Source organism: Anas acuta, chromosome 4 (genome assembly GCF_963932015.1).
Source record: "Anas acuta chromosome 4, bAnaAcu1.1, whole genome shotgun sequence".
NCBI classification, from domain to species: Eukaryota; Metazoa; Chordata; class Aves; order Anseriformes; family Anatidae; genus Anas; species Anas acuta.
The window spans coordinates 23,938,740-23,951,901 of NC_088982.1; the positions used below are offsets into that span (position 1 = coordinate 23,938,740).

General features: G+C 37.8%; 1 protein-coding gene across 2 annotated transcripts in view; it reads left to right on the plus strand.

Moving 5' to 3' along the window:
* Positions 1–13,162, plus strand: part of UBE2K (ubiquitin conjugating enzyme E2 K) — a 39,197-nt gene that overhangs the window by 12,016 nt on the left and 14,019 nt on the right. The window contains exons 2-5 of one of the 2 annotated variants that reach the window (XM_068680148.1): positions 386–523; positions 2,856–2,949; positions 8,131–8,189; positions 10,757–10,839. In XM_068680148.1, coding sequence (XP_068536249.1) covers positions 386–523; positions 2,856–2,949; positions 8,131–8,189; positions 10,757–10,839 — 374 coding nt within the window. The remainder of the gene's footprint in view (positions 1–385; positions 524–2,855; positions 2,950–8,130; positions 8,190–10,756; positions 10,840–13,162) is intronic. The other variant, XM_068680149.1, reaches the window with a different exon arrangement.

Genomic DNA, 13,162 nt, shown 5'->3' on the forward strand with positions numbered 1-13,162 from the left:
ACCTAAGCACGATCCCTGAGCTATATTATTACTCTGTATGCTGTGACAGTGTAATGCAGCCCGCTGTTCTTCAAGGCTGTGCACCAGGGAGCAGCCACAGCTATCACGGTAAGCTCAACATCTTGCAGGAGGGGCTGGGCTCGCCAGCTGGGAAGAATGGATCACAGGGTTAGAGATGGGTTGCTCTTCTCTACCTCAATCAAGAGGGGCTGCTGTGTGCTAATCAGGATGGAAGATGAAGGTAGCCAAGCTGCTACGTCAGTGTGCAAGGTCTTGCAGAAAACACTGAAGAAAAGTGAAAATATTAAGTAGAAAATTACGTAGTAGCATGGGTTGACTGTAGATTGTGTCATTGACGTTTTCACCCCTTTTGCTCTTGCTTCAGTCCTCAAGATGCATAATTGTGGGTTTACTTGCAAAGAACAAGAAGTCCTGCTGTAAATTTGGAGCAGCTGACAGCAGCTTAGCAGTTGACAGCCTGGAGAAACCAGCGGATGTTAGAGTGATTGCAGGACCTGAGCAGGTAGCTTTAGTGACCCATTAACTAACCGTACTGGTTATCTAAACCAATGCCCTTTCCTGGGAAGTAGGGACAGCACCTCCGGTGGCACAGTGCAGGTGCTGAAGAGGAGGTAACTGGGACTCTCACAGTTGATCTGAGCCTTGTGCCATGGAAGAAGGCAAATGGGTTTTCAGGGTGTACTGGCCATGATGTGTCTGCAGCGAGTGCATCAAAGTGTGCACAGCACCGATTCTGAAACTCCACAGAATTCCTCTGCACAGGGATAGCTGGGTGGTAGGGGACATAAAACAGAGGTATATGAAAGAAAACAATTGTGGAGAAATTAATTTCAGCTTGCTTACAGCAAAATGAAGGCTGAGAAGGGAAATTGATATAAATATAACGAGAGAGGAGTAAATATTAGAGGTAATGAAACTTGTTTAAATTGGAAAATAATGCTCTGACAGGAATGGGTGGGTGTTAATAGATTGTAATTTTGCCTAAATCTGTAGTTGAGGAGGCTTTTAACGGTTGTGAGGTTGTGCAGTGACCTGCTAATTAAAGTAGTGATGGGATTAAAAAATAAAGGGGGGGAAGCTTGGAAAGCTTGCAAGAGGCATGGGTTACCTGCGATTGATTTGGGGTCACAGTCTGGCAGTGCTTGGCTTTCTGGGGGCAGTCTGCCCTTCTGCTGCTCAGTATTACAGGGACAAAGCTGGGAAAGGGTCCTTGAAAGAAAACTGTTTTGGTTGATCTCTGGTCAGGCAACTTGTGTGAACAGTAGCAGAAAAGAGAGCCAAGCTGAAAACTTAAAAATGTGAGGACTATAATTTCATCAGATCTATTAATAGCATCCTTCCCTTCTCTGGTGTCCTAGCTAAGGTCATGCGGGATGACACAAGACCTGATGCTGAGTTTAAAATTTTTAAAAAATACATGTTTAAACAAGTAAAACTCCTGTTGCTATATACTGATGTTAAATTTTGGAGGTGCATGGTGCGTTCTTAATTTGTGTTGTGGTTGACTCTCTTGTTTTTTGAAGTGTGCTTTTGCTTGTCCTCAACTATGCAATTGCAGGTGCTTCCTCCTTCATGTGGGTTAAGGGATTTTCACCCAAGTTTCAAAGCAAATGTGTGTCACTAGAGATGTAAAAAGCTCCCAAATCATCACTGCATTAACTTGTTGGAACTTGCATTTGGTATCATTTACGTGGTGAAACTATTACTTGGTTTGATTTAAAAAAAATAATCTTTTATAGTTGTGAGCAACTGTGGTCTGGAAGACACCTTTTTTGGTGGGAGGAATCTCTAGCATGTTTATGGAAAGGAAATAGAGATCATGTCCTAGCTGTTTCCCTTAACAGCTTGCATCATGTCTAAGAACCAGCTGATGGCAACCATCAGCTTCATGTTGTAAAGGTCTGGGAAGATGGCGCAAAGGCATTGAAGAAAATAATGTTCAATTCAGGAAATCCCTGATGTATTCAGTGAGCATGGTATATGGGATTATACAGAACAAACCTTCAAGAACATACCTCTAAAAATAAAAAACTTCATAGTGTCTCTTTCTAAAAAGAAATTTTGCTTCACAGTGTCCAAAAAAAATGTTACTGCCTGAAGGATCTGTATGAATTTCATTAATGCTGCTCTCTGGATTTGGAAGGCAAATTCAATGGAATGTATAGCTCTGGCTACACACTTCTGAAAAAAACATATGTTTTCCAGAAACTACTTTTCAGTATCAAAATCCAGTGTTTTTATTTTGTAGGCAAGTTGGTATGGGGTGTGAAAATGCTGAGGAGGTGACAATGAAATTCAAGTGTATAAATAAAATAGTACCTTACTTCTAACTATTAAAGAAAACATGATCTTAAACAAGGCTACAATATTCTGTTTAGTTCATGATATTGTTCAGAAATAGTGAGCACTCCGTTTGGGGAAGTCTTTCTGTGTCCCAGTGAAAGTGACAGATACGTCTATTATTAATTTCATAGCTCTAAACGAGAAAACAAAAAGCAACATGTGATTAAGTCAATGTAATTTTAGAATAATTTAGAATTCATAGCTAATTTGACAGATTGCAATGCCTTTTAAAATGTAACCAATGAAAATAACTGTAGATATTGCTGGGTTGTTTTGCTTATTTTAGCGATAGTACAAACAATACTGAATTTTCTAATGCTTCACAAACTGTCTTTTAATGGAGGAAGACTCCAACTGAAAGATAGCCATCCACTTCAGGTTACTGAATTAAAAAATAAAAATGATTCTGAAATTTGAAGTATCTTATTTTGGGGGAAATCTGTATGTCAAATGCTTACTTATGACTCTTTGTTTCTCTGTTTATTTTTAAGACGAGCAAAAATCAAATTAAAGTAGATCTTGTAGATGAAAATTTTACAGAATTAAGAGGAGAAATAGCAGGACCTCCGGACACACCATATGAAGGCAAGTAATATTTTTGTGTATGCAGTCATTGCGTACTTCATGTGTCGTGAGATACTTTGTTTGTAAATTAATTTACAGCATTAAAATGTAGAGCTATGTGTTTTAAAATCTGATTAGCTTTTTAAATACGAACTGAAACATTTTTTCAAGCTTAAAGTTTAACTTCTCTGTTGCCTGAAGATGCATCTGTTCTACAGCAGGACAGACTGTCCGATATCAAAGGTTAGTTTACAGGTATAAGCTGTGCAGTATGACCGGTGCAACGCTGACTTTGTTTACAGGTCTAACAGTTTTAGGTGTCTTAGCATAAAGAAACTAAGTTTTACGGTCTAATGTCACTATACATTCATTTCTGTGGTGGTTATTCAAAAATCTGTTGTGTTATCCTGTCTGAGAGAGAGATGCTATTGCAAGCTAAATCTGGGATTAATCTCAGGCATCCCTGGGTCCCAGTACTTAATTTGTACTGGAGTGGGAGACTGTTGTGGAACTTCGTCTACAGCTGTCTTCAAAAATTACCTTACTGACTTTCTAGTTTGTTAAAAGCTGATATCAGTAGTCATGCATCTCTGCCTCATCAGTTTAAAAAAAAAAAAGAAAGGTAATTTTAATACATACTTAAAAACAAAATACCTGGAACTGATCAGGTATGTGCTCTTAGCTTCTGAGATAGCAATTTACCCAGTAGGGCTTGTAACTGCCAATGTTCTCTTTGTGTGTAATACCTACTGAGCTGGCAGAGACACCCTTTGTTAAAGTTTCTTGATGACAAATGATGGTGGCTTTTAAAAGATTAATTTACTTTCAAATGGTATTTTATCCAAATTTCCCATGCCTGTCTAGTGCAATTTGAGTTTTTAGCTAAACTTCCCTTGAGATATTTTTGTTTACTGAATGTTGGAGACAAATTGTTTTGATGAAGATTAAAACAGTTTTCCAAGTTTTCAGTTACTCTAGTTGCTTTGTGTCTCGAAGCTAAGATGGAGATTTGACTATTGCCTAGGGATCGGACACAGGCTCTCTGTCACTAGTCTGAATGATAAATTGTAATCAATTGGGGAAAGGATCTGAAAATTGTTGTCAGTATAGGTGTACATCCGCTCAAAAGCCTCAGTGGTTGCTGATGAAAATCCGCTTGTCACAGCTTCACTGAGAAGGACTCCCCTTGGGATCGCATCCACAGCAGCACCAGACTTAGAGTAGGGTCTCCCAACAATTCTGGCTGCTATGACTGAGCAAAGGACAAGGAAACAACCTAATAAAGGTTGATGCTGGAGAATATTGAGCGGGATGGAAGGTGTTGGAAGCTGAGGAGAAAGGAAATGGGTCTGGGAAGAGTGTAGAAAAGTGGAAGTATCTAATGTAGTGATGCTCCCCTCCAGAACTTGAGTCCTCTCTGCTGTCAAGCAAGTAATGACAGTTCCCTTCTCCCATATCTCCGTAGCCTCAGCTCATCAGTCACTAGGATTTAGTTGACAGAAAATGATGTCTGGAAAGAAGATAATTTCTTCTGGTTATAACATGTGCTTTCAATTTAAAAGGAGAATTATGCTGTGGACCTAAAATATGTGGTCCTTCTGGTAAACCCACTTGGAAGTGAATCCTGCTTTGTGGAGCAGTTCTTTTGAAAACAGAATTGGTCTTATAAACCCAAATCTTATTTACAGATGTTAAGATCGCAGAATTAATTGGGTACTAGGATACATCTGAGTTGTAGAGGTTTTTTTGTTTGTTTGTTTGTTTTCCTCATAGTTCATACTCCTTGGGTGAATAGGAGTATGATGGCTTGCCATTTTTTTCCCCTCCAGGCCAGATTTATCTTGGTTGATAAAATGGGTCTTTTTTGGAAAATGTGTTGAGGGTTATTTGAGTGAATGATGTGTTCACGTGTCACAAAATTAAACAAACAAACAAAAAAAACTTTATAGCAGCTCATGAAGAGAGTAAAAAAGGTTTTAATGCCTGTCTGCAGAACTGAAGTCTTTGCCCACGTAATGCAGCTAGACCAAAATTTCAAAAGCTGAGCACTGTGTGTTCAGCGTATCCTAATGAAAACCAGCAATCCATGTTTAATGCTGAATTTGTTGATGTGAAGTGCACGCAGGCATACTTGCATGCATACATACGTGCTCTTATGTTTAATGATGAGGATGAAAGGATACAGTAAATACCCCATTTTGTGGGGAGTGAGAGAGAATTGTTAAATATACTGATTGTGGCAGGGGTACCATGGGAAACAATGTGACCCCGCACTTCAGTCTGCAAGGCATATGCCCCAAAGGGCAAAATCAGTTTCTGTCAACCCAAATCCTGGTGTTTCCTGACATCTGTGTGCTTTACTTTGGAATGTTAATATTTCTGTAACATTGTAATTACATAAGGGAATAAATGCATGAAACCAAGGGCTTGCCAGTGTGTGTAGTTTATATTTTATGACTAAAGCAGTAATGCATGCTGCATAATTACTAGATGATTTCCTGTCATCTGTGGTCTGAACGACACAACAAGTACTTTATGGAGAAAAGCTAGCACAGCCATTCATGTCAGACAATTCCCTGCTACAGGAGGGAGTTCTAGGGCTGTTGAGAAGTGACAGAACAATAATATTTATCACTGACCACAACTGATGGGGTATCTGAAAACAAACTGCAGCTACAGAGTTCTTTTATAGGCCACGCTGGGACACCGGTCTGTGTATGACTGAGAGGCAGAGTGCAGTCTATTGTTGACAAATTTACAGCTTTTATTTTTTCCATAAGTGTTGTCAATTGATACTGATGAATTTTCAGACCATGGCAAGACAACTGCAATTTAAATGCTGTTGCATTCCATGTTAAAACACCTGTTTGGAGTGAGGACCTATAAAAGTCTATGTTAATAGCTGCTGTGTTTTACTGGAATTCAAGAGCTTTTTTGATAATTTTTAAACCCTGTGTAACCAAGGTATTAATTTCAAACCAAGTTTGCATGTAAACCGTGGTAATAGTGGAATTTATAGTAGGGCATTTCTTCAAGGAAAACTATTAAAACTTACTTTAATTCTGTTTTGAGATGTCCTTTCCGGGAGTACAGAAGGAATGTTCTTCATTAGTGGCTAACTCAATTTCAAGTATTAAATTTTAGAAAAAGTCATACAAATACATGCTCACTTTAAAAATAAAAAATCAGAAATACCAGGACACGGCAGTAACTATGCTGTTCACTTGCATATTAAATTTAGGATTGAGGAACTGACATGGATTGTCCAGGTTTGCTCAGTTTGTTTGGTCTTCAAGCCCATATAGCTAACTGTAAACTTCAGTGCACAGCAACACACTTGATAAATAATATTGCCAACTCATTGCTCCTTGCAGTTTTTAAAATCTCCTGGAGTTGTCAGTCCAGTTTCCAGCTGGAAAACTTTGGCAGCTAAATAGACTATTATGGAGAAGGCTGTAATAGACTGTCTTTTACAGGCAAATTTTAATAGCAAGCAAAAGAAATGATAATATCCAAGGCTAGGCATTATATTGCATTACAAAATGGCATGGCAGTAAAATTGTAACAGGGATCGATGAATTTCTGTAATCCAGCAGCAGTTTAATTGGTCTGGTTCTTGCTGAAAAATTGCTGCTGAATTGTACTTTGGTTCAAACAAAAGAAAAAGCAAACTTAAGGTTTGTTGTTGTAAATGTTAAGTGTCTTCAAAAGTATTTCGCCTGTGCTGTATTGTAAGTGAAGACAAGCAATCAATTTAGAAATTAACTATGACGATTTTGGGCTTACTGGCCTTGATGCTGTTGTAGGCTCTTCTAAATCTTTTGGAGTTACCCTCGAATCAAGCGAGGAAGAAACACTTGCAGTAGGCAGTGTAAAATACCAAACTCACACTAAGCCGTTTCAGGTGTACTGTGTTTAGACTTAATTATATTTAAAAATGTGAGAGATGTTAGTGCCTTTCAATATGTATTCTGGCACAGATTAAAAAGGTGCCATAGGCTTTAGCTGTTCAGAGTGTTTCTTGAAGTCTTTTTCCTGCATGTGGACCTCACTGCCTATATTAAGACTATTTGAGAGCTGTTTTTGTATAGAGCTGTTGCAGAGTAAATCACTCTTGAAATCCTAAAGAAAAGTGATTGTAAATACTTTAATTCACCAAAATTTATGAATCGTAGCAAAGTATACTTAAGGATAGAAAGAGTTTCAGAACAGAGGTAGAATAGGGAAAAAAATAGCAAGTGAGGAGCAATGCTTTCAGTTTCTATAAAAGCTAAACTAATGTCTAAATTGGTGTATCTGTTTTGTTCTAGTCTGTTCTTTTCATCGTTAAACTGCTGCCTGGCAAATAATCTCGAGTGAGTAGGCAGAGAGTTTGAGATTGCTCCAGAAGACAGAAGTATTGATAGAAAGCTTGAATGTTAACAAGACAGTAATTGAAATAGACTTAGGTAATAATATAGTAAAGGGAGAAGAAAAAAATGTTTAGAGAAGGGCAGTAGAAGATTCCATCCTCAGAGCTCTTGCTATTCTTTATTACGTGCTCTTAATTCTACAAACTATGTTAATAGCACTAGTATGTAAAAGTGCCGAATTGGAATGTAGTTACCATCTTCAACTAGTAACATGAGAACTTACTTTAAGTAGTACTGGAACTTCTTTTCTTCCAAAGTATGGTAACTTTTCTTAGATGGCATCCTTGAACATTCTGAGGTCTGGAAAGCTTAAAATGAAATACAAGTAATTTCAGCTGTGTAATTTGGAGGGGGAAAAATTCAACCTTGTTGGTAGGTATGAGGCATCAGGAAACAGTCAAAGTAATGTTTCATATTTACCCTGTCTGCTTTTGTGGCTTTTCATTTCATTTGGTATTAGTCTTTGGGATGTTTTATATTTTGTTATATTTTACTTAAATAGAATGTGCAAATTATAATACTGAAATAAGTAATTACAAGTGAATGTACACATTCAGTATACCTAATAAATATAGATTCTGATTTGCATAAGCCAATATGACTTTTAGATTTTGTTTATATTCATTTATTTATAAAGTATGCAAAATCTGGAAGTATCTTCTAGGTAATACTTCTGAGTAAATTTAATTACTTGAAAACCTCTGCATTTAGAAACGTGGGCTTTGCTCACAAAAGACTAAGCTTGATTAATACTCTGGTTTAATTTCTAATTTGCTTTTGTCTTTTGAAGGTGGAAGATATCAACTAGAGATAAAAATTCCAGAAACATATCCATTTAATCCTCCTAAGGTAATATAAACACATTTTGGTAAAATAGTTTGTCTAACAAGTTGTTTTGAGTATTATTTATTTGCTTGTGTGTATATCTGTGTATTACTTACCTTCTGTTCCTCTAGACAGATGTTGGGGCTGTCTTTTCTAGGTAGAAATCATGCAGGATGTGTAACTGTTCAGTCAGATGTGTAACTATTCAGTCAGAAATACCCTCTGATTATTCTTCAGAGTGCAAGCTGGTAAATTCTGGACAGCAGTTTACTGACGCTCCTGTAATTTCTTTTTGGCAAGATACAGCTTTCAGATAGTTCTATTTGATGCAGAGGGTATTGATTTCTGCCAGCCACACCTCAGAATCGCTGAAGAAATGCTGTATTAGATAGTTGTTTATTCTTTTAATTCCTTAATTACTTTAATTCCTTAATTACAATTAATAACTCCATAGGCTATATTTGGTGAAGTCTTGGGTTTAACCTGCCAAATTTCTAGAAATAATTAAATGCAGCTAGACGTGCAGTTGTTATGACCTGCAGGACCAATAGGAATAGTAATATCTTACTGTAACTCCACAGAAGGAATACATAAAAATGTAAAAGTGCACAAGGATGAGAGATGTGAAAAATATTTAAATTTACTTGCATGTTTCTGGAACTTAGTGCCCTTCCAGTTTTACCGCATCTTTTTGTGTCTTTCTGGCATTTTCAATTTGTCTTTGCTTCAATCTTAACTAGATCAGAGCAGTGCTCTTCCCCAGCTGTGTGCAGCTGCGATTTTATATTCCTGTACCCTTGTTTAGTCCCTTCTTCAGGGGTTTATGATGAGTCAGCAGGCTCCTGAGTTATCTTACAGCTGTCTTAGAGCTTCTTGATTGGCTTTCTGGTTAAGTCTGAAAGATTTCTTCGATTTAAGAATGTCCTACATCCTGTTTTTTTTTCACTCTAGTGTGGCACTGAGAAGGAACTAGGGAAGAGGAGGAGGGGAGAGGTGTCAGTAGCTCTTAGCTCTTGTCCCTTGAGTGACTTCCTTGAGTCTGGAGTGAAAGACATGGTTCTTCTTACTGAAATGTCCGTTGGTTTCAGTTCTCTCATCTGCACGTGTTCTGGTGGGAGCTAAAATAAGGGAGGCTGAAACTGGCCATAAACCCTGAAAGATGGGTCTATGGACCGTGGTTTAATTGCTGCTTTAGGGCTTGGTGCTCACTGCCAAGGCTTATGGGTAGCTGTTAGAAACTCAGTGCACTGTAGCATAGTACTGCTTTTTCTGGAGTAGGAATTTGTGAATTGGAGGCCTTTTTGCTTGTGTCTAGCCCTGCCTTTCATCTGAAAGATTTCTTTATCTTGTTCAGAATGTGGTTTGACAGCCATTGTTAACCTGCATTCACTGTGAGAAAATACCCAGAATTTACATGGTGGGTTTTTTGTTTGTTTTGTGGTGTTTTGTTGTTGTTTACAGAGTTGAGGCAGACGTGATCTCTCAGTTTCTGTACTGAAAAGCAGAAATGTATTGCCTCACCTATTTATACACCATTTTGTGGATTTGATTTTATCATAGCCCTGTATGTACAGTATCTTGCAGTAGTACTTGACAAACGATGTGTCCTCTGTGCTTAACATGCTTGCAGATCAGGGGCAAAAGATGAAGGAAAATCTGTGCCATTCATAAAATGACAAGAGTTTAGGATTAAGAGATACAGATAGGAAATGCAGAGACAGGTGAAAGTTGGTAGAAAGCAGTTAAAATGCAGCTTAAGAGGTTTGAGGAAAATGAAGAAAATTCTATATATAATCACAGGTTTGTATACATTCCTTTCAGAGGACAGCTTTGCTTTATAAGAGTTCTAAAATAAAATGCTACTTTTAACTTTCTTGATGTCCTTAAAATTAAAAAGGATTTCTAATGCACGCTTGATAAGCGTGAATACACTTTTTAGTGTTTAAAATGTGGATGTGATCAATGAGCGAGTGCTGAGACTGCTGTTGGAAGGATCTTGTCTCAGCTAAGAAAAATAATCTATTTAGCGTTTGGTTTGTGGAAGAGCATTGTGCATAGGAATAACAGGACTAGAAAGTTGTAAAAGTAGTGTGACCAAAGAAATTCTTTTAACTCCTATAGTTATCAGCAATTTCGCTGAACAGTGAGATCCAATGGCTACATCTCAGGTTCAGGGACCTGCTTCACAGCATTAATTGAGGAGACTTTCCAGTGTTTAAGCTAATTTGACGATGTTGGAAGATCTAAGTCTGTATTTAACTGTTGTTGGAACATTGGTAGTGTTGGAAGGTATTTCAAAATGACTTCTGGCGTGCCCATGTGACAGTATCCAGGAAAACAGCTGGGGATAATTTTGGTGTATTCAAATGGGCAGTCATACGTTTCTCAGTAAAGCAAGGCTGTGTTGGACTTGCAAACCTCCTGAAATATGTCATATCTTATGTCTTTGTTCTGTTTTTAGCTTGATCTTTCCTAAATTAGTATTTTTCCACGATATGATTATAAATGGTGCATTTTAAATGTTTACTTAATATACTGCATGTAATAACCATTTTATTTTATTTATTTATTTTAATTTTCTTGTGTTTTAGGTGCGGTTTATCACCAAAATATGGCATCCTAATATTAGCTCAGTTACTGGGGCCATTTGTTTGGATATACTGAAAGATCAATGGTAAGATTCCCTACAGGCTTAAATATGCAAAATCAAGTATACCAGCCTCCTGGATGGGAGGCAGCAGCTCATGTTTGCATCTTTAATTTCATGTGTCCTTAAAGTATTGCATTAGACTATTTTGAGTTGAAAAGAGGATCCTAATGAAATAGCTGGGTAGTAATTTTGGGAAGTACTAAGTACTGATATTAACTGAGTAGAGAGCTTTTTTTTTTTTTTTTTTTTGCATTAGGATTAGGGTGAGCATTTCATTGTTAATGATTTTTATGTAATTCTCCAGTAACAAATGCTACCTGTTGCCTCCTGAATTTTGTCCTTTCAGCCTCCTGAGGTGTAAGCAGAAAAACCAAGTGCTTATCTTCATTGTGATTCTTGGCTTGTGCTTCCAAATAAAATTAGTTCCCAAAGAGCTAAAGCAACACATGGAGTATATCTGGGAATCTAAGAGTGTAAAAGGTAACAGGTAGACAATAGGAAAGAGAAGGAGACCACCATACTAATTCTGTCTCGGTTATAGTTGGTAATACTTACGATGTGAACCTCTAAACCATTTGCAGTTAAATTGCTTGTCAATTGCTGACTTTGATTACTTGTTACTGTAACAGCTCTGAAAAGATTGTAATGACCAAAATCCTTGGAACAGATCTCTCAGTGTCCAAACTGTAACAGCCAAGCTCATTGTAGGCTTGTTTTTCCAAGTGGCACAATATGAAGTACGTGCACCACTCATGCTGTAGTTCTGATGTCCAGCATAAGAGTGGAGTTCATCTTTGTTTCTTTCCTCCGTGTCTGCCCCAAAAGAATAGGAGTTGTAATTCCCAGCTAGATCGATGCTCCTGACTTCCACAACTTAAGACCAGTGTTGGCCAAGCAGGTGTCAGCTGGGTTTGGAAGAGAAACTCTAGAGCAGAAAGCTCGAGTTCAGGTCTTACAGTTGACACATTGGGAGTATGCTTCTGTGTGGTGATAAGATTATGTGAAACGTGGCAGGGTATGGCGCATAACTAAAATGAAATACTAAGAAGCTGTAATTGTCATTACTTGTCTTTTAATTATTGGAAGTGCTTGATTTTCTTGCAATCTTGCAGCACTTGACTATATTTCAAGCAGTTTTTCTATCACTAAAGCCAGTACTTCCCTAACCTACACGTAGCTATTTATCCCACCCTACAACTGTACTGGAGATGCACAGTTGAAGAAACATTTAAGTGCAGTTTCCTCAGATTACGACCAGATTAGCGAAAGGGCAGAGGGAAGGCTGGCTGGTTGATTTCTGTGCTGGATTTTTTTTCTTTGGTTGGTTGTTTTGGGGTTGTTTTTAGTCAAAATAACAAACTTTGGGGGATCTTTTTAAGAAATTGTTTCACTGGTCTGATCTAGAGCGTGTGAGCCTACCTGGGAGAGGAGGTTTCACTCGGGTAAGGCTTAGATAGTGAGTGCACGGGAAGGCATTCTTTATTTCTAGCAACAAAGATGGCTAACAGGGAACTGCATCCTAGTGTCATTAATACTCTCCTGAAAGGAATTTGTCCAAAGCTTGTAAGTTCAGGGTTGTCTTTTTTTTTTTTTTCTTCCATCTTTTGCTGCTACTTTACGTGCTGTCGGGTTGCTTCATTCACACTATCAAGGTCTGTGACTTTAACAAGTATCTTCAAGGCTATCTGAAGCTCCTAAACACCTGTGTTTTTTTTAAATGATATCTGTCACTTTCTACTGAAAACTTGGAGGAAACAGTTCCTAGCAGAAGTCTTCCGTATTTATCATATTTGGAAATAATGCAAAGTCATTTAACAGATTTTTTAAAAAACATTTTCTTGTTGTCATCATGTTAATATATTCCCTAATTATTGTTTCCTGTGAGGAAGGATGAATATTCTTGCCTCTGCAGCAGTGGACTAGGATTCAGGAGACCACACTTTGGAACAGGTCCTGGAACAGGTCACCTTTGTCTTTGAGCATTGCCAGACATTGACTTAAAACTCAGTCTTATCCCACACAGTTGCTGCTGCTTTAGGAATTAGGCAGTTAATGGCTTTCAGATGAAAGTTCCTGGCCTCTTCAGCTGCTGATCAAGCTAAAAAATGTAAAATATCAAAAGGCAACAGACAAACATTTAAGACCCAAAGAAAGAATGAGCTTCCTCTTCTATTTTTTATTTTTTTTTCAAATTGAAATTTGGCAAGGAAGGCCAGGAGAGGAGATTTGACTTGTGTTCTTGTGATCTGTGAAAGTTAGGTCTTGCACAGATCGCCTAATCTGTGTCTTAGTTCTGCCAATAAAGAAAGCATCTTACCTTCCATCATCAAGATGTATACAAAATAGG